Source organism: Elephas maximus, chromosome 13 (assembly GCF_024166365.1).
Source record: "Elephas maximus indicus isolate mEleMax1 chromosome 13, mEleMax1 primary haplotype, whole genome shotgun sequence".
NCBI classification, from domain to species: Eukaryota; Metazoa; Chordata; class Mammalia; order Proboscidea; family Elephantidae; genus Elephas; species Elephas maximus.
The window spans coordinates 89,964,547-89,986,925 of record NC_064831.1 but is presented as its reverse complement, the minus strand read 5'-3'; the positions used below and the strand labels follow the sequence as shown (position 1 = coordinate 89,986,925).

At 44.5% G+C, this 22,379-nt stretch overlaps 1 protein-coding gene across 2 annotated transcripts in view; it reads left to right on the top strand.

Moving 5' to 3' along the window:
• Positions 1 to 22,379, top strand: part of IGF1R (insulin like growth factor 1 receptor) — a 356,840-nt gene that overhangs the window by 276,902 nt on the left and 57,559 nt on the right. For both annotated transcript variants that reach the window (XM_049906124.1, XM_049906123.1), the window contains exons 5-6: positions 6,151 to 6,299; positions 11,346 to 11,490. In XM_049906124.1, the coding sequence (XP_049762081.1) occupies positions 6,151 to 6,299; positions 11,346 to 11,490 (294 nt within the window). The remainder of the gene's footprint in view (positions 1 to 6,150; positions 6,300 to 11,345; positions 11,491 to 22,379) is intronic.

Sequence of the window (22,379 nt, the reverse complement as noted above, 5' to 3'; positions counted from 1 at the left end):
TTACTTACGATTATGGGGTTTATTAGGGAAGTAACAGTTATACTTCAGACTCAAGAACACTCAGAATATAGTTCTTCCACCAGGACAGACTCTTCCCAGCCATGCTTGCAGGCACACCTCTCCCTGGCCCTCAGTCTTAGCCCAGAAAAGCACTCAGCTTTCTCTCTCCCTGGGATGGGAAGCCCACCATGCCATCTCCTGCTGCTGAATCCCTGTTGCCACCACTTCACACCATCTTCAGGGTTACAGCTCGATCACTCCGTCTTCTGCTTCCAGGAGCTTCTCAGCGTAGGGATCCCAGGTCCAAAGGACTTGCTGGCTCCTGGCTGTTCTTCCTGGGTAGTGGTGGAGTCTTCTCTCCTCCCACCTCTGGGTGGCTCATTTCAAACCCAGCAGGATGGCAAAACTGACCAGTCCCATTGATGGGCTGCAATTATACTATCACATAGTCCCGCCCAGTCACTTGGATGGGAGTTACAAGACTATGGCTAGGAAGAACATAAAAGTGATCCGTCGCACTGCAAGCCACCCTCCGTCTTTTCTAGCCATGGTTCCTTCGTATTTGGAGGATAACTTTCCCCTCTCAAGCACTTTAATTGTCCGAAACAGTCAGTAACAATTAGTCCTTCAACAGAGAAAGATTCCACCAAAAAAAAAAAAAAAAACCAAACCCACTGCCGTTGAGTCAATTCCAACTCATAGCAACCCTGTAGGACAGAGTAGTACTGCCCCATAGAGTTTCCAAGGAGCGTCTGGCGGATTTGAACTGCCAGCCTCTTGGTTAGCAGCCGTAGCACTTAACCACCATGCCACCAGAGTTTCCAAGGAGTCCGCAGGGTGATGTTACTCAGGTATCATCCATTCAGGTCTGCTATGAGTGTCCATCTGATGTGGTATGTTTTCCAAAGGTCATCTCGGCTTCACCCTTCCTGGTATCTGATAAATATATAATTGAGAGAAGGTTATTCCCTTCCTCTGAATCTCATGAGGCATCAGCATAGCAAAACCTTTAAGGGACTTTAGGTTCAGCCACTGTACTCAAGCCCAGCTGTACCTCCCCCTTAGTCCACTCTTTGACACTTAGGGCTCCAACAATTACAGTTTTTACAATCCCAGTTAACTCTGTTAATAACCAGTACTCACAATGAATCATATAATCCTATCAACATCTTCCCCCACCCTTTCTTCCCCAGACCCATTAGGAAAAAAGGAAACTATTCAGTGGGGATTCTGCCTTGCCCCCCTCATCTAATGTGAGCACACTCATGAAAGTGTGTAAAGCCACTTCATGCCTTTGTCTCCCCCGTTTACATAGTCAGTGTTTTAGTTGCACATCACTATCAAACTAGTACTGAGGAGACAAGCATGTTCCTGGTCTTGAAGAATCTTCTCTTCTCATTGGAACTTTGAGTATCTGCATCCATAAGCAAAGTCCTGTCCAGAGCAAGCCATCAAATTGTAGCAGTTTACACCAGCTCACCATGTCAAACATCTTTCTCTTCATTGGGTCGGGTTCTGGTCAGCTCATCCCTAGCCATCCAAGCTAGGTCACAATGGGTAGCAGCCTTAGGTTCGAGAGTTTACACACACCTCCCAGCACTTGGGACAGTCCCTTCACACTGTCATCCCTGTCCCCCGTGGGGTAGGTCAGTGGGTTCCACCCATAAACATAGGAGTCCACATAACTCCCTTTACTTCTGACTAGCCAGCCCTTCCTCTCACTCTCTCATCCCTAGCCCCCATAGGCTGGGTCCATAGGTAGCACTGGAACATGTCCAAACTCAGCCCATCTCTTTATTTGCTGTACTTCTCCTACTTCCATTCATTGAGTGGACCCAGGTGGTTACCACAAGTGAGCAGACCAAGCTGTCTACTTGCTGGCTCCCTTTAAATTCCAGTCCTGGAAGGGGGTTCCTTCCAATGGGCAGTGATTTTTCCTGCCTAGATGCATCCAACAGCAAACTACTTGCTGGAAATTCAAAAAGCAAAAGTCACTTTTTGTTTTGGCAGGTCCTTCATTCAAATGCAGATCTTCCGTCCTCTCAGCAGTTCTAGGTGGTTCTGCATGTCTTTTCAAATGCAAAATCCGGGTGGGGCTCATGTTTGTGACCTAAGCAAGCACTCTATACATAAGGCTACTGGCTTGAAACAAAAGCCTGTGTTTCCCCTGGGCAAATTCTAGTTCCCCTTTTAGCATATCCAATCAAGTATTGGCTGACGGCAGAGTTACATGCTGTCTATAATCTGTAATACCCAGTATTCATTTCTTTCATTTAGGTCTGTTTTTACAACACTAGCTAGGAGAAACATTCAGTATCCATAGTACATTCAATTAGACACATAATCCTAAACTCATTACTTTATTTTTTCTTATTGTACTTTAGACGAAGTTTTACAGAACTAGCTTTTTTTTGAACAATTAGTACACATACTGTTTTGTGACATTGGTTGCCACCTCCATGACATGTCAACACTCTCCCCTTCTTGACCTTGGGTTTCCTATTAGCAGCTTTCCTGTCCCTTCCTGCCTTTTCATCCTTGCCCTTGGGCTGGTTTGCCCGTTTAGTCTTGTTTTGTTTTATGGGCCTGTCTAATCTTTGGCTTTGAAGGATAAACCTTAGGAGTGACTTCAGTACTGAGCTAATAGGGTGTCCAGGGGCCGTACTCTCAGGGTTTCCCCAGTCTTTGTCAGACCAGTAAGTCTGGTCTTTGTGTGTGTGTGAGAGAGAGAGTTAGAATTTCATTCTGTATTTTTCTCTAGCTCTGTCCAGGACCCTGTATCGTGATTCCTGTCAGACCACTCGGCAATGGTAGCCAGGCATCATCTAGTTGTGCTGGACTCAGTCTGGTGGAGGCTGTAGTACTTGTGGTCCATTAGACATTTGGACTAATCTTTCCCTTGTCTTTGGTTTTCTTCATTCTCCCATGGTCCAGATGGGGTGAGACCAGTAGAGTATCTTAGATGGCCACTCACAAGCTTTTAAGACCCAGACACTACTCACCAAAGTAGGATATAGAACATTTTCTTTATAGACTGTGTTAGCCAGTTGAGGTAGATGTTCCCCAAGACCGTGGTCCCCACAGCCTCAGCCCACTAATTTGGTTCCTCAGGGAGTTTGGATGTGTCTGTGGACCTTCCATGACCTTGCCTTGGACAAGTTGTGCTGGCTTCCTCAGCAAACACATAACCCTTTTAAAAATATTCCAGTTTTGTCTTCTCTTCTTAACTATCTTCCCATTCATATGCATATGGCCTTGGGCCTCTGCCTGGGTGGAACCAGTAGACCCTGGTCCCCCTATCAATCATCCTGCTTATCTGGCCTGGCTTTTGTCCCAGGCCACTCCAAGTGGGGCTTTTCTCCCCTCAGCTGCAACATAACCTTCCCTTCAGCCATTACAGGCAACAGCAACCGAAGCAGCCATCCAAGAATCAAAAGCTTCACCTCCTGAGCCTCTTTGTTCTTTCTCTTACAAAGTCCGTGCTCTCATGAGTCTGGAGCCATCGCAAAGAATCTCGCTTCTGACACCAACTCTAAAAACAGCGTAGAGGCAGAGTCTGACCTCCTCTCTCTTCATAAGGGGGAAGGAGAATCAAGATCAACAGCCCAAGGCTGATTCCTATGAGGTAGAGGTCAGTCGTGGCTCTTCTTTCTGCCATCTTTACCAATTCTGACACCAAATGTCCCTCCCACGACACACTCTACTTCTCTACTGGGTTTGATAATTCATTGCAATGGCCACACAGAACTCACAGACAATACTCTTGATTATTGGGGTTATTATGGAAGTAACAGTTACAGTTCAGGCACAGGAACACTCAGTATACAGTTCTTCCATCAGGACAGTCTCTTCCAGTCGTGCTCACAGTCGTGTCTCTCCCTGGCCCTAGGCCTCTGCCTAAACGTACTCAGCTTTCTCTCTCCATGGGATGGGAAACCCACCACGCCATCTCCTGCTGCCAGGTCTCTGCTGCCACCACTTCTCACCATGTTTAGGGTTACAGCGCACTCTCTCCCTCTCTGTCTCCTGCTTCCGAGAGCTTCTCAGCACAGGGATCCCGGGTCCAAGGGACATGCTGGCTCCTGGCTGTTCTTCCTTGGTAGCAGTGGGCTCTTCTTTCTTTCCCACCTCTGGAGTGGCTCATTTTAAACCCAGCAGGATGGCAAAACTGACCAATCCCTTTGGTGGGCCACAATTACCCTATTACAGTCCCATCCAGTCACTTGGGTGGCAGTTACAAGACCATGGCTAAAAAGGACCCAAAAGTGATCCATCACATGGTACTGATACCACACCACTGAGTATTACTTGGCAGTAAGAAAGAATGAATTATTTATGCACGTAACAACATGAAGGGGTCTCAAGGACATTATACTGAGTAAAAAAGTCAGTCTCAGAAAGTCTCATTCTATGTTATTCCATTTATATAACATTCTTGAGATAAAATTATAGAGATGGAGAACAGGCTAGTGGTTGCCAGGGGTAGGGATAGAGGAAGGGAGGTGTGACTGTGAAGGGGTGGCATGAGGGAGGTCTCTGTGGTGATGGAAGAATTGTGTCTTGGTTTCCCTGGGGGTTACACAGATCTACAGTGTGACAAACAACAGAACTCTGCACATACATTGTACCAGTGTCGACTCCCTGGTTTTAGTGATTGTATTATCGTTATATAAGATGTAAACTTTGGAGGAAACTGGGTGAAGGGTACGTGGGACCTCTCTGCACTTCCTTCCAACTTCCTGTGAATCTGTAATTATTTCAAAATAAAAAGCTTTTAAAAAGGGAGGTTGGGGGGATAATATGGGCATGTTGATAAATTAGAAACAATAGAAGACCAAAACACAGTGCTGAAGGGAAGTTGCTACCCACCTCGAAATGTGGATGCTGAGTATGATGTCCAAGGTAGGAGGACTCTGTCCTCCACTGGGAGGCCCAGGTCTTGCTGGACTCTATGGAACCTTGCCTCTCATTCTCCCAACATGAAATAAGAAAATACCAGGGCAATTTTCTTAAGTAAAGCAAAACAAAACCTTGCATCTTTGGCTTAATTATGCAACAAAAGTTCTAAAGGGAAAAAATAGACTCTAATGAAAAGAGCTGTAACTGACACTATTTTCCTGAATGTCCTTTATCTTTATGAGGTTTTAAAGATCATTTAAGAACAATAATGTAAATTTATTGACTTCCAACTCACCATCCTGTTACACATCCCATCAGGTTGTAGTATTTATTTTGTTTAGAAATTGACCCAATTTTCTGATCCTTGTTCTGTGTACAAGCTGTAGAGCCCACAGGTTCAGCAGCCCTGAGTGGGTTAGCATCTTGTTCCCTGTTTCCTAAGTGACAGTAGAGAGCAGGAGAAGTGCCAGCCCCTCCTCTGCACTTAACTCATGTGCCACTCAACCATCCTTGACTTTTGGTGGCTTGTGGCATATTGAGGATAACATGTGAAATAGGAGCCTATTACAAAGTAATGGAAATTCCTTGCTTTTATTGTGTATGCCGAGAAAACAACATTTGGATCAATTTACAAGTTTCTGCAAAACACTGTCAAGAAATAATTTCAGTTGTGCTTTAGCAAGAAAATCAGGGATCTCTGCTGTACCACATGCCTTTGGAATCCGTCCCTGAGCTTTGCTGGGCACTGATTGCCGGGGTTGGACTCCTGTTAGTGGCAGAGACACTGCCATCCCTTTGCGGTCCCTGTTGACTCTCCCAGCAGAGGCCACGCCATCCAAAAAGCGGTTCTGTTCTCCTTGGGAGCCCCCAGGGCTTCCTCTCTGTGAGGCTGTTTCTCCCACATGGAACCATCTGGCTCCCCAGTCAACAGCCTATGATACACACATGCCTCAAGGATGCATCATGGATTTTGTCCGGAAACAAGCAACAGGCTTTTCCTTTGTAGGCACTTTCACCGTTTGGTTGCAGCATGAGTGGATTATCCCAGGTGGGCTTGGGGAGGAGATATTCTGTGATCACCTGAAAGCCTTCAGACTAATTGCAAACTAGCTGCCTTTTTTTTTTTTTTTTTAACAACCTGTACTGTGAAAACAGCAATGAAAATAAGAGCATAAACTTAACAAATTTTTCAGATGCAAGGAGGCAGACTCAATTCTCTGTGTGTTTTGTTTGGTTCTTTCTCTCCCACAGCATGTACTGTATCCCTTGCGAAGGTCCTTGCCCCAAAGTCTGTGAGGAAGAGAAGAAAACAAAGACCATTGATTCTGTGACTTCTGCGCAAATGCTGCAAGGATGCACCATCTTCAAGGGCAACTTGCTCATCAATATTCGACGAGGCAGTAAGTGTTCTGTCCGCTGGGAGAGATGGCTGGGTCTCTTGGTTTTCTTTTGTTGCTGCTTCCTTGTCTGTGAGTCACAACTAAAATATGGGCCTAGAAAAACAATGGCACATAAACCCCATGCACAAGGCTTCTCCTTTGAGTTTCCCTCAAAGATTTAAAAAGAAAAAAAGGTTTGAAAGACAAGACTGTCTTTTTTAGCGATCGGCACAGAGTTTATACCGGTAAAGAGGGCCATCCCTCCTTTCTGGTAGTCACATCTTAATGTAGGAGACACCCGTCCCGGTGCATACAAACCACAGAAGAGACCAATGGATCAGAGGTACGACTCACTGAGCAGACTCCCACTGTAGCCAGATCCAAACATCTTTTAGTACAAAGAGTTTTGGTTAGCACTTAAGTTGTTTGAGATGATTGAGTAAAGGAAAGAGATTAGTGGTAGCACTTTAAAGGTCTTGTGAAGTCCAAAAGAGTGGTTGAGCTCCACATTTATATCTGAGAATGTGAGGGACACAAGTATGTGCCATCTTGTACTTGAGACTGAGTCTCACCCCTGTAGGATCCACCACTATTTACAGCAGACGGAATTCCTGGTAAGTTGCTTCTGAACTGCGTTTGTGCGAATCATTGCCCATTGACTTCTTATTCTGTGATATTTTCCCTGCCAAACTTTAATTGACAAGGGCTTCAAATACTGTTGCCTTCAATTCTCTGCCACTGGGACTGCCAAGATACTGATAGTTTCACAAGCTAGAATAAATACAGTAAGAACACCTCGAAGTTGAAAGGGAATTTCTTTATAAATCCTTTTGTGAAGAAATTTCTTTTATGGTTTTTTAAAAAAGAAATGACCAATGTATCTATCCTCTGAAATTTGCTTTTTCTTAATAATTTTTTTACATGAGTGAATTACCTTCTAATGGTTTGCAGATGACAGAAACAAGTATTTGCTTGGTTCTTTTGAGTTTTTCTGATATCCTTGGTTTTTCTTAATGCCCCCTACACCTCCACAAGGGAGGTAATTTTGCTTCCACACAGCTAGAACTTCTTACCTTCAAAATATTTCTAAAGTTTTATTCTTTAGCTTTTACTATATTTCTTGATTTATTCTTGATTTTCTCATTCCTTAGACCATACCTTTTAAGTATCCAATCCTTTTTCATCCTCCTATCCTGAAGCTTGCTCTTGAATGTCGAGCAGCTAAAGCAAAAGGAAGAAATGATGCAGTAAAAGAACTGAATAGAAGATTTCAAAGGGTGGCTTGAGAAGACAAAGTATTATAATGACATTTTCAAAGAGCTGGAGATAGAAAACCAAAAGGGAGAAACACACTCAGTGTTTCTCAAGCTGAGAGAACTAAAGAAAAAATTGAAGCCTCAAGTTGCAATAGTGAAGGATCCTATGGGGAAAAATATTAATGCAGGAAGCATCAAAAGAAGATGGAAGGAATACACAGAATCGTTATACCAGAAAGAATTAGTTGACATCCAACCATTTCAAGAGGTAACATATGATCAGAAACTGATGGTACTGAAGAAAGAAGTCCAAGCTGCACTGAAGGCATTGGCGAAAAACAAGGCTGCAGGAATGGACGGAATATCAATTGAGATGTTTCAACAAACAGTATCAGCACTGAATGCTCACTTGTCTATGCCAAGAAATATGGAAGGCAGTTTCCTGGCCAACTGACTGGAAGAGATCCATATTTATGCCTATTCCCAAGAAAGGTGATCCAACCAAATGTGGAAATTATTAGGAACAATATCATTAATATCACATGCAAGCAAAATTTTGCTGAAGATTGTTCAAAATTGGCTGCAGCAGTATATCGACAGGGAACTGCCAGAAATTGAGGCCAGATTCAGAAGAGGACGTGGAACCAGGGATATCATTGCTGATGTCAGAGGGATCTTGGCTGAAAGCAGAGAATACCAGAAAGATGTTTACCTGTGTTTTATTGACTATACGGAGGCATTTAACTGTGTGGATCATAAAAAATTGTGGATAACATTGCAAAGAATGGGGATTCCAAAACACTTAATTGTACTCATGAGGAACTGTATTGTACATAGATCAAAAGGCAGTTGTTTGGACAGAACAAGGGGATAATGGTTTAAAATCAGGAATGGTATGCCTCAGGGTTGTATCCTTTCACCATACCTACTCAATCTGTGTGCTGAGCACAAATAATCCAAGAAGCTGGACTGTATGAAGAAGAATGGGGCATCAGGATTGGAGGAAGACTGATTAACAACCTGCGTTATGCAGATGACACAACCTTGCTTGCTGAAAGTGAAGAGGACTTTAAGTACTTACTGATGAAGATCAAAGACCACAGTCTTCAATATGGATCACACCTCAACATAAAGAAAACAGAAATCCTCACAACTGGACCAGTAAACAACGTCATGATAAATGGAGAGAAGATTAAGTTGTCAAGGATTTCATTTTACTTGGATTCACAATCAACACACATGGAAGCAGCAGTCAGGAAATCAAAAGATACATTGCATTGGGCAGATCTGCTGCAAAGGACCTCTCTAAAGTGTTGAAAAGCCAAGATGTCACCTTGAAGACTAAGGTGAGTCTGACCCAAGCCATGGTATTTTCGGTCGCATCATAGGCACGTGAAAGCTGGACAGTAAATAAGGAAGACAGAAGAAGAATTGATGCCTTTGAATTGTGGTGTTGTCGAAGATATTGAATATGCTATGGACTGCCAAAAGAACAAACCAAATCTGTCTTGGAGGAAGTACACCCAGAATGCTCCATAGAAGAAAGGATGGCGGGACTGCGTCTTACATACTTCAGACGTGTTGTCAGGAGGGGTCAGTCCCTGGAGAAGCACATCATGCTTGGTAAAGTACAGGGTCAGTGGAAAAGAGAAAGACCCTCAGCAAGATGCATTGACACAGTGGCTGCAACAGTGGGTTCAAGCATACCACCAATTATAAGGATGACACAGGACCAGGCAGTGTTCTGTTGTGTTATGCATGGGGTCGCTACAACAACAATCCTGAAGAGAAAAACTTAATCCATGTCCTGACGCGTGCCACAACGTGGATGAAACCTTGAATATGTTATACTGAGAAAAATAAACCAGTCGAAAAAGGACAAGTACTGTATGATCTCACTTATATGAAATAAGCAGATGTACAGAAACCAAAGATTATTAGTGGTTATCAGGGGTAGGAAGGAGGGGAAAAGGGGGAATTTTTGCTTAGGGGACATTGATTTTACGTTAATAGTGGTGAAATGATTTGGAAAATGATAGCAGTAATGGTTGTGCAAAATGGAGGATGTAGTCAGTGTTAGTGAATTATGTAGTAATTGCTGAATTGGTGAATGTTTTGTTGTACATATTTTCACCACAATAAAAAAATAATAATCCATGAATTTAATCCATGGAGAAGTGTAATTTGAGGAGAAATTGGTACATATTTATGCGTGACGATGAAATGTGTCTTCAGTATATGTACAATACAGGAAATCAGTCAGATTTAGGATGATGGACAGCTCACGGAAAGGCCTTGCCCCATCCTTGGCTAAAATGCTTGTATCCTGCCCTAAAATTAAAGAGCTCTTCCTTGAAACATCAACTGCAAACAATCTTTAGTCTTTATACCTTGAGTTTCTCCTCGATTTCTCATGGAAGGCCATTAAACTATACATTAAGTATAGGGCCTTATGTACAGAGAAGAACTTGCTCCATAGGGTTTTCAAGGCAGTGTCCTTTTGGAAGCAGGTCTTCAGGTCTTCAGACCACCAGTTTTTTGATTAACCACCTTTTAACCATTTGCGCCACCTAGGGACTCCATGAACCTCCAGAAAAAGAGGCTTTTTTTTTTTTTTTCCAATTCAAAGTCAAATACAACCTTCTATTAAGTAAACCATCATGAATTAGATACAGTAAAACCCCATTGATTGAATCACACTCAATTCATTATTATATTTATTATAATTTTGGCCTAAGTTGAACTGAAGTTTACTTTTTTTTTATTGACTGTGAGAAAAAGGTAGGCTCAATAAGGTTAAGAGAAATAGTGGTTTATTGTAGATCAATTGTTTTTTTCTTATGCATTAGCAACGATTTTTCCAACCCTTTTCTGATAATGAAACTAATACAGGCGCATTAGAGAAAACCTAGAAACACAGAAACGAGTTCTTTAGGTCACCTGCAGATAGCCCTTGTTAACATTTTGGTGTGTTTTCTTCCAGTCTTAGTAAGATGGAATCTTTAAATATAGATTCCTGTATCTTAGGAACTAGAATTCAAAGGCGGCAATGGGAGTTGGTAATGAGACCGAGAAAGCGTTTATTTAGCCATGCCCTTGAACTGTGGGGGCAGTGCTGTCTGTTGACAGAGCGTGTTAAAAGACGTCCCCTGGATTTGTCAGCCCTCACTAATTGGCAGTCTGGTATTTATGATTTTGCGTTCTGTTCATCAGCCTGGGAAGCTGCAGCACCTAGTCCTGTAGAAACTGCCTCTCAGGCCTTACCTGGAAGTGATTGTGGAAGGAAGGCCAGCCCTAGGGAAGTGCCTTTTTGGGAAAAGAAAAGTCCTGAACATCTCAGCCTGCCCTACCCGAACAAGACCTGCCACTTAATTGTTCTCCAGAGGTGTATTTTAAAAACAAACCATGAAAACACTATGCTGAGTAAAGTAAGCCAGTCACAAAAGGACAAATATTGGGTGATCCCACTTCGATGAAATACCTAGAATAGGCAAATGCATAGAGACCAAAGTTTATGAGTGGTCACCGGGGTGGGCGGGGGAAGGGAGACAAGGTGGTGTCGTTGCTTGGAGGACACTGAGCTTCTGGTAATAATTTAGGGTGATAGGGAAATTTGGAAACAGATAGTAACGGTGGTTGAACAGCTTGATGAACGTAATGGATAACGGTGAATTGTACACGTGGAGATTGTTGAAGTGGTAAATGTTTTGTTTCTGTTTACCACAATTAAAAAAAACAACAAAAAAAAACCCCGAAGTGTGTCACCCTTAGGCTAAGTGAGCTGGTAGTAACACTGCCCCTCTTTGTTTAGATAACATTGCCTCGGAGCTGGAGAACTTCATGGGTCTCATCGAGGTTGTGACGGGCTACGTGAAGATCCGCCATTCCCACGCCTTGGTCTCCCTGTCTTTCCTGAAAAATCTCCGCCAGATTTTAGGGGAGGAGCAGCTAGAAGGGTAAGGACTCCCAGTTTCATGAGCTGGCATTCTCGTTTTACAGAATAGGTAGTGTGCCTGTAAAATCTGGGTTACTAGGGTATTAACCTTTTTTTTCTTTTTAACAGAAGGGAGATGTGCTGGTCAGGCCGGTGCCGCCTGGGTCAGGCCCCACCTTGCCTGAGGGTCCACCTCCTTGCCGACAGTCATGATGTTGCTGTCTTTAGGATGTTGCTGTTTTGGAAAATAAGGATGTTTTCACTCTTACTGTGTCATGACCCATCAGCCAAGGGTTGCACGTCTGACTTGGGGGCTCTTCCAGCCAGGAAGTCTATCCAATGTGCTTAGCTCACAGAGAAATCATCATCCCATGACCCGTATCTGCCTTGGATACTGGACTCGACTCTAAAAGTCATTCCAGCTTTGCAAAATACATTGGAACACGAGATCTGGAGACTCATGAACAGTTCATTTTGTTACAAAGAAGTCTTGATTTACGAATTTGTTTTCATTGATTAGCTTATAGGATTTGCACTACTGATGGGATTTTTGCCTCCTGCAGGGACGTGCTATGTGATAGGAGTTTTAAAGTAACCGTTGGCTTTTCACTGGAGGCTAGATAGAAACCTGTGCATACTGCTCGCATACTTTCTTCCTGGGAGTCAGCCCGGGTGTACCTTTGCATATATGTTTTTCTCTTACATCCACCCTTTTAAATACAGCTCATGCCTGGCTTTAAGCTAACACTTTGAGATAAGAGGCAACTCATCTATTAATGAGTGAATTCCTTATAAAGTGAATTTAGGGAAGTAATTTAGGGGGAAAAAGGAGATGGGAAGGTCATGGGAAGGGTTGTCCTTGCTGATTCTTGACCCCAACCGGATAAAGTTAACCGTTTAAAGGTTTCTGTACAGCTGCCCAGTTTTTCTCAGGCTAACTCTTAGGCAGTCTTAAATTTTTAAATTCCACCATCTCATATGGCTGAAGAGAGAGGAAAGCTCTTCCTTCTGTCTTTGAAAAGCTCAGTATCCTCCCTACTGGGAGCACTGATTCTTTAGAAAAGCATCTTTCTTTTTTAATTGTGCTTTACACGAAGGTTTACAGAACAAACTAGTTTCTTATTAAACAGTTAATACACATATTGTTTTGTGACATTGGTGGCCAACCCCATGATGTGTCAACACTTTCCCCTTCTCAGCCTTGAGTTCCCCATTACCTGACCCCTCCTCCCTTCACATCCTTGCCCCTTGGCTGGTGTGCCCCTTTAGTCTCATTTTTTCTTATGGACCTGTCTAATCTTTGGCTAAAGGGTGAACCTTAGGAGTGACTTCCCTACTGAGTCAAAGCGGTGTCCAGGGGCCATACTCTCGGCATTTCTCCAGTCCCTGTCAGATGAATAAATCTGGTCTTTTTTTGTGAGTTTGAATTTTGTTCTACATTTGTCTTCAGTTCTGTCCAGGACCCTCAGTTGTGATCCCTGTCAGAGCAGTCCGTGGTAGCTGGATACCATGTAGTTGTGCTGGACTCAGTCTGGTGGAGGCTGTGGTAGTTGTGGTCCATTAATTATTTGGACTAATCTTTCCCTCGTGTCTTTGGTTTTCTTCATTCTCCCTTGCTCCAGAGGGGGCGGGGCAGGTGGAGTATCTTAGATGGCTGCTCACAAGCTTTTAATACTCCAGATGCTACTCACTGAAGTAGGATGTAGAACATTTTCTTTATAAACTATGTATGCCAGTTGAGCTAGATTTCCCCTGAGACCATGGTACCCAGCCCTCAGCCCAGTAATTTGTTCTCTCAAGGAGTTTGGGTGTGTCTCTGAAGCTTCCATAACCTTTCCTTGGTCAAGTTGTGCTGACTTCCCCAGTATTGTGTACTATCTTACCCTTCACCAACATTACCACTTATCTGTTATCCATTTAGTGAAGAAAACTTTTCTTGTTGCAGATCCAGGAAGGCCACCCCTGTGCCCAGCCCAGAGTGACTCTGGTCACCTGTGTGGCAAGGCAATTTGAGGTGGTGCTTAGTGATTATTGTATCAAGTATTTACATGAACTGTAGCTTGGCTTTTTCCTCCAAGTGGTGTTTGTGTTTGTGGAATCCCCCACGTCAGGAAGCACTTTTTCTGTGGCAGATGGGGATTTTTCACCTTTCCTGCTGGTTAGACACTTTTTTTTTTCCTCAGTCTGAGCAGTTGATAGACAGGTGAAAAGTGAGAGGAGAGTTTCATTCATTCTTATTAACAATTACCTTTTAGTTGTGTGTTGACTACAAGTATATGTGCCTAAAGATAGCTGAAAATTAAATCCAGATTTTTATTTGCAAGAATGTTGATGGTGTATTCCTTATTGTCTAAACTTATATAAATCCTGAAGTATCAGTGGGATCTTTTTAAGGATTCATGTTGTTGCTCAGGTGTCTTGGGGGGTTTCACAGGTAAGTTCCCAGGCCTCTGCCCGGCTGTTAGTGTTGGAGGTGGGAGCAGAGGGCAAAGGGGCCTCAGGTTTTCACAACGTGCTGCTCATCGATAGCCCTGTGGAAGGGCTTCCAGCCTTTGACTCCCGCCTGCTCCTTCTCAGAGACTTGCTCCTTCTATAGCTAGGGCTCTAGAGAATCTTGCCTTTCTTTTTATTTATTAAAATATTCTATTGTGTGTTTGGAGAAAATGTACCTGACAAATTAGGTTCTCATTTAACAATTTCTCTACATACTATTCAGTGACATTGGTTACACTTTTCACAGCGTGTTGGCACTCTCATTCGTATCCATCCATGTAACAACACACATATTTTTAGGTTACTCTTGCTGTTGTTGCAAAATCGTACATGTTGTGGCTTTTCCCAAAACCATGCCTTCTTCTTGCGTGCTTCTTAGTGTCATCTTTTACCTTGGTCAAGTTGTGGAGATTTCGCCCTTACTCGGTATTGCCTTACCCGTCATCACAATTAACGAAAATGTTTCGCCTTCCTGCTTCCTCCCATCCCTGGTAACCACCAAAGAATGTTGCTTTCTGCACATGTACCTATTCTTGTCTTTTTATAATAGTGAGATCATACAGTATTTGTCTTTTTGTGATTGACTTATTTCACTCAGCATAATGTTCTCCAGGAGCCCTGGTGGCACAGTGGGTAAGTGATACAGCTGCTGACCAAAAGGTCTGCAGTTCAAATCCACCAGCCACTCCTTGGAAGCCCTATGGGGCAGTTGTACTGTGTCATTTAGGGTTCCTATGGGTCAAAATCAACTCGACAGCAACAGGTTTGGTTTGTTTTGGTTTTTAATGTCCTCCAGGTTTGTCCATGTTGTAATGTGTCTTGAGAACTTATCATTATTTTTTATGGCTGCATAGTATTCTACTGTGTGTACCTACCACAGTTTGCTTATCCACTCGTCTGCTGATAGGCAGTTAGATTGTTTCTATCTTTTTGCTATTGTGAATAATGCTCTAGTGAACACTGGTGTGCATATATCTGTTCATGTCAGTAGTTTTAGTTCTGTAGGAGTGGAATTGCTGGATCATAGGGTATTTCTATTTCTAGTTTTTTGAGGAAGCACCATACCTTTTCCCGTAATTGTTGAAGCAATTTACAGTCCTACCAGCAGTGGAGCAGGGTTCCAGTCTCTCCCCAACCTTGCCAGCATTTGTTGTTTGCAGTTTTTTTTTTTTTGATCAGCGTCATTATTACAGGGGTGAGATGGTATTTCATTGTGGTTTTGATTTGCATCTCTCTGGCTAATGATCAAAAGCATCTTTTCATATGTTTATTGGCTGCTTGAATGTCCTCTTTGGTGAAATGTTTGTTCATGTCCTTTTAATTGGGTTGTTTGTCTTTTTGTTGTTGAGTTTTCTATATAATTTAGAGATAAGACCCTTACCAGATATATCATTTCCAAAGATTTTTTTTCTCAATCTGTAGGTTCTGTTTTTACTCTTTTGATAAAGTCTTTTGATGAGCATAAGTATTTAATTTTTAGGAGCTCTCAGTTATCTGACTTGTTTTCTGTTGGCTCATGCATTTGTGGTTGTGTTTGGTAACCTATTACTGAAAATAATTAGGTCTCATAGTTTTGTCCGTGTATTATCTTTGAGGAACTTTATAGTTTTAGCTTTAACATGTAGGTCTTTGATCCATTTTGAGTTATTTTTTGTGTATGATATTAGGTTTGGATCCTGTTTCATTTTTCTGCATGTGGATATCCAGTTTTGCCAGCACCATTTGTTAAAGAGACTGCTAATGGACTTTGACTCCTTGTCGAAAATATCGGCTGCCTATTTTTATATAGATGGGTGGATTTATCTCTCGGCTCTCAGTTCTACTCCCTTGGCCTATGTGTCTATCATTGAACCAGTACCAGGCTGTTTTGATTACTGTCGCTCTATAGTATGTTTTGAAATTGGGGAGTGTGAGGCCTCCCACTTTGCTTTTCTTCTTCAATATTGCTTTAGCTATTCAGGGCCTCTTTCCTTTCCTTATGAAGTTGGTGATAATGTTTTTCCATTTCAGTAAAGAATTTTATTGGGGATCTTGCTGTTCTTAACGGGAGTTGGGGGTCTCTCACCTGTGACCAAAAAAAGTGCAGCTCAGCCTCACTGTGATTAACTCCACAGGAGCTAATTTTTTGTGTGGCCAGTAGCAATAACTGCTTTCTTTGACTCAGGAACAGTTAGCTCCTGCCCATTTACCTGCTCCCTGCCCGCCTTAAGAAGGGAAGAGAGGAAAGGAAGATGATAAGTAGATAAATGTGGAGAGCACAAAGCAGAACTTGCAAAGTACCAGGAGGGAAATATAAGGAACATGCCATGGGCATGAAGGAGAGTCACCTATCTGATTGAGAAGACCAGAGAGGCTTCTGAGAAGAGGTGGCCTCTGAGGTGGGCCTTGAAGGGTTTACAGAAACACTCAGAAAGCAGAGGGTGAAAAAGGGCAGTTCAGGGAAGGGCAGCAGATACAAAGGCAATGAGTCGGGGCATCCTGGGTTTGGCAGATACTGCTGGAGAGGTTAAGTGGCATTAGGATTACGTAAGGTGTTATGCACCCAGGTGTGAAGGTTATAATCTGGGTAGGCAGTGGAACGTATTCGAGGTTTTTGAGTTGAGGAGCGTTAGCGGAGCTGTCTGCAAGTTTAATTTGTGTGTGCTTTGGGTTTAATCCAAGGTAACTTTTATCGCAGTGGTTCTCAAACTTTGCTACACATTAGAATCAACTGAGGAGCTTTTAAAAAATCCTGATGCCCAGATTGTGTCCTGTCCCAGTTAAATCAGAATGGCCAGGGGTGCGACCCAGGCATCAGTCTCTTTTTCTAAAGATTCCTAGGTGGCTTCAGTGTGCGGGAAAACTTGGGAACCACTGCTTTATTTCTTCTCATATACCTGTCCCAAAGCACCTTCCTTTTTTTTCCCTGTACGTAAACATTCTCTCATCACACTGCTGCCTTCAGTGTGCCATTTTCCTTGAGCCTCTGTTATAGCCAGTGAGAACATAAATAGGATGAAAATAGGCTCAATAGGACAAAAGTTTTGTCATCTTTTATTTGATGGAGAGCAAAAAAATTCAAAGTGTGGAGATCCTTCACTTACCTGACAACCTCTGCTTTTCAGTGTGTCACTGGGACCCGCCCCAAGAAGTCTCCTGAGCAGCCAGATTACTGGTGTCAGGGCCAGCACATGGAGTCCAAGCATGTTACCTAGGGGAATGAGGCAGTGGTGGATCGGTGGTAGACTTCTCGCCTTCCATGAGGGAGACCCAAGTTTGATTCCCAGCCAGTGTACCTCATGCCCAGCTACCTACCACATGTCTGTCGTTGGAGGCTTGTGTGCTGTTACGATGCTGAATAGGTTTCAGCAGAGCTTCCAGACTAAGACAGACTAGGAAGAAAGGCCTGGCGATCTTCTGAAAATCAGCCAATGACAACCCTGTGGACCTGGAGAGTCAGATCCACAACCCATTATGGGGATGGCACGGGATTGGACAACGTTGTGTTCAGTCATGCATGAGTCTGGGGCCAACTTGATGGCACCTAACAACAACAACAGTGCCCTCTGCTTCTCAGTCAGAGCCAATTACCTTCACATCACTCTCAGTTTGAGCCGATTTTAGAGTCTGACTTCTGAACTGGCCGCATGTAGGCAGCATCACAACAGAGCAGAGCCAGGGGGGTCCACTGAAGACGGGGACGCAGGCAGCACCAGGCAGCCTTCCGTTTGCCTGGAAGAGCCCAGACAGCCCAGCTGCCCTTGAGGGCATTGCCCACTTCAGGCAATTTGACTTATTTCCAGGGTCATGACCTTGTACAGTAAGATAACCAGGATGGTTCTGCTGTGTGCAAAAGAAATGGATTTCATAATCCAGGTGTATGAGATTTCTATAAAATGGCTCATTTTTAAGCGCTTGAATAAGAGTATTTCAGGTGTCTGTAAAACTTCCGTATTTGGAAAACCTTATTTTCTGATGATATCCGATAAATAAAGATTCAAAATTCAAATTCTTTGGTGCTACCAAGGACTGTTGCCCTAAAATAGGTGGAGGCGGTAGGTTAGGAGAATGGAAATTCTCCGATTCACACAAGTACCTCTGTGCTCGTGACTCTACCACTGGGCCTTATAATGCTCTCTGTTTCACTCCACTTTCCTGTGGCTCAAAGACTGGGAAAATGTGTCCACACAAGACTCGTATGCAGATGTTCACAGCAGTATAATTCATAATAGCCTGATTTCCCCCTCCCTCCCCGAAATACCCACTGGGAACAATCCAAATGGCTATCAGTAGATGAATGGATAAACAAAACGTGGTGCAGTGGAATACTAAAAAACCAAAAACCAAACCCACTGCCGTCGAGTCGATTCTGACTCATAGCAACTACTCAACAATAAAAAGGATTGAACTACCGATCCATGTAACAACACGGGCAAACTGCAGAAACATGCTGAGTGAACACTGCCAGACACAAGGGTACATGTTATATGATCCCATTAATATGTAATTTCTAGAAAAGGCAAAAACTGTGGAGACAAAAAGCAGAACAGTGGTAGCTGTGGGTGGGAGCAGGGATTGACCACAAATGGACATGAGGGAACTTTTGGGGTGATGGGCATGTTCTAAAACTGGGGGGTTGTAGGTGGACAGCTGTGTAAATTTACAGGAGCTCATGGAACTGTGCAGTAGGTAAGTTATACTGCAGTAAAGGGGTTACATTTTCCGAGTATCTGCAAGGCACTTGTGCTGTTGCACTTGCTGAACCCCAAGATGGCCTAAGTATTGGACTTACAGGGGTTGTGTAAACCAGCCCATTTGCAGATTGGATGAAGGAGCACCTCTGCAAAGGGCCAGATCCTTCCTGAAGAGTCCTGTGAGGCTGGAGACAGCACCGTGTGCTGGGCTCTGATGCCCCCTAGAGACGGCCATGAAGAGAGGCCATTTCTCCTCCGAGAAATGAAAGGGGGTGTCTGATTGGTTGTGTATTTGCACATTTTTTCTCAATATGTCAGGGCTCTAATACGTCTGCCCGGGCTGGAAAGAGGGGAATGTCCCTCCCACATCCTCAGTCTGGAGACCTTGGCCTCAGCCCATGTCCAGGGGACAGGGCTTTCCTGTTCTCTGGGACTTTGTTGCAAGGGACTTTGACACTTCAGAGAGCAATTCCCCCACACATTTGTGAGGTGGTTTTAAGTTCATAGTATCCTTCTATATTACCTCGTTCATATCTTCATGCTGGCGTGAGGCCGGAAGAACAGGAAACCTCTCCAGTTTGCAGTTGAGAAACTCCAAACCAGAAGTCACTTCAGAGCTTTGCCATAGAGTTGTTGCTTAGGAGATGGCAAAGGTAAGGCCCAAACCCTGAACACCCAAAGGTAATGTTCCCAACCCTGTACCTAGGGTTGTCTTTTGAGTACCATTCAAATCAATAGTAGTTACAACGACTCTTTTCTTCCCCACTGACTCTTTTCTTCCCCACCTTCCTGCCTTTTGTTGGAGCAGGTGGGGCGATGGTGGTGTTGACAAACAAGAGGTAAGACAGCCACCAATAGAACGAGTAAGTGCATAACACATGGCATTTAGAATATCAACACAAATCATATACACATGTCCTCCAGGAGACAACTCTTCTGAAAGAAGGGGGAGCCTAACCCAAGTGTGTCCTCTCACCTGGAGATCTGTCTGTAGGTTGGCAGGTGGGGCCTACCCAAGTATAGACACAAAACAGCAATAAATAAGTTTTTAAAAATATTTTTTGAATGTAAAGGCAGTGAACTTAGAAACAATTTGGAAATAACATTTAATGAGTAATTTATTCAAATAACTATTTCATCCAGGAAACAATGGAAATTTAAGGCACGTGTATTTTGAAGATGTGCAGACCAGTCTCTATCCTTAGGCCATGACTTCGTTCTCACCTGACCATGGAAGGAATGTGGGGGGAGCCGGCCCCAAGCTGGGGTATGGAACACAAGGACAGTATTGACAGGCATCGCATGGATGGCTTGATTATTATTTTGATGAGGGTCTCCTTTTTATTTTTCTTTAGCTTTCACAGCCTCTATAATGCGTGGGTTTTATTAATATTGGTATCCTGGCTCCCAGCCTTCTTGATGTTGTAAAAAATGTTTGTGTTTACTGTGAAGAGATAATCTTGCCTTTGAAAGTGATTAATCAAATACATGGCGTTTCAGTGTGCCTGCCATTCATTTGTCACGTTGCTAATGTATAATTCAGGCTTCCCCCGTGGGGAGAGGGGTGTGTGGCTCAGAAGCCATTCAGGTGCAAATTCATGCCTTGCTAGTGAAATTAGTTAGGAGGAGCCTCACCCTGGCTGAGATGGAAGTTTGACCAGATTCATTAGCCCAGAGGGAGCCACGCCGGCACAGTGGTTAAGCTCTTGGGTGCCACCTGAAAGGTTGGCAGTTGGAACCCACCAACACTCCATGGGAGAAAGATGTGACAGTCTGTTTCTGGAGAGATTTATAGCCTTGGAAGCCTTGTGGGGCAGTTCTGCTCTGTCCAGTAGGGTCACTGTGAGTCGGAATTGACTTGATAGCAATGGGGAGATGGGTTTTCCTGGTCCAGAGATTTCTTCACCAGCAAGGAGATTTGGTTCCATGAGGCTAACTCAGGTGCCCAGGGGAAGCCAGACATATTGAGGGTGCTGTCAGACCTGCAGAGCCTTCTTCAGAGCCAGGAAGATTCTGCAGACACGAATGTGGCCTGGTGATGACATGGTTGACGTCAAATCAACTGTGACTCATGATGACTCCGACTCATGACCCATGTTTGTATCATAGGAGGCATCTGTTTCCACCTCCAACCCTCTTTTTCAGCTCCTCAACTGCACTGATGCCCCTTACCCGGCAGTGAGAGAGAGGAGAAATGGACGGGTCTGGCCCAGGGACATAGATCTGACCATGCCTGTCCCAGAGCTTCCTCCTGGACACAGGGCCTTTGTTGCATATACCGTGTCTGGATTCATGTGGATACCACCTTAAGTTGCAAGTTCTTAACACTCTGTTTGGTGACTGTTAACACGTGAAGATACTTAAAGGAGGGTTTGTGTGGAGCCTGGACTGGAATGGAGGAGCTGTTTTTGGCTGTGCTTGTTGGTTCACTGAACCCTTTACAGTCAGGACTCCAGCCTCCCCTACCCCCATCGCAACCATCCCTACCACCATCACCTCCCCCACCGCCGCTCTCATCTACCCCGCCCCCCACCATCACCCAGCACGTGTGGGGGTGGAGAACCCAGTGCCTGGGAGGTGTTGGACTCCAGGCTGACTGGGCGGATTCTGCCTCAGCTCTATCATTCCTTTTGGGCAAGAGAGTCATTAGCAGGCTCACCTGTTAGCTGCTCAAACCCCTTTTCCTACAAATGACTGAAGTGGGCGTCAGAGCACACTGAGCGCCCTCCGCGCCTGTGTGGCTCATCGGTGAGCCTCTGCTCCTGGATCCCGTCTCTGCCCCCAGTCTGACAGGGACACTCTCTGCGACTTCCCAGAGAAATGCCACAGTCTGCTTGGCAGCGTTCTAACTGGGTCTCAAGCTCCAGCCTAAATGCGTGTGGGCCGAGGGCTGGACAGGTGCTTAGGGGTCCCTGCGTGGGGGTAAAGAGGACATTCTCCAGAGAGGTGTCCTGACGGCCATGTCATCCAGAGCAGACGGGCTTTGGGGTGACAGTCCTGGCTCTGTAAAGGGGCTGGGCTCCTTCTGTACTGTGTGTTTGTGTGTTGGATCTGTGCATAAATCTCAAAAACAGTTCTAAGTGCTGTGCTAACTGCTAAACTCAGTTGCCTACATAAGGCATGTGAATGTGTCTCAGAAAGACACTGAGGCTAGGGAGCAGGAGGGCGAGGGGGTATTTGAGGGAGGTGGAAGCAGAACCTAGTGCACAGAGGACTCGGACTGCAGCCTGGTGCTGCCACCTTGCTCCCCAGGGAGCCAGAGAGGAAGGTGCGCTGCTGTGTGTGCTCGCCTCCCCGGAGTGGAAATCCCTGGTACCAGGGGAGCCTGCTTAGATGCTGCCTGCTTCCATCTCCCCTCTGGTGGACCCTGGGTGTGCTGCTGCCTGGTTACTCTCTGGGGCAGGAGCTGGGTCTGCCTGGTCAGCTTTGGGCCTCCAGAACTGTACCCACCCACCCCCCCTCCACCCCGTGTTCAGTACCCCTGACAGCAGTGGTTCTCAAAGTCCAGTCCTTGGACCAGCAATATGAGCATCACCTGGGAACCCACCCTAGACCTGCCGAATGAGAATCTCTGCTTTCCAGGTGATGCACTGCACACTTAAGCTTTGAGGACCTCTGCGTAAGACACGGTGGCTGTTGCCTGAACAGGTGGCCCACGGAGACTGCCACCCTGGGCTGTTTCTCACCCCCATGTCTTCTCCAGGGCCCCAAGCTGGGGCTTTGCAGGGTGGGGCGAGGTAGGAGG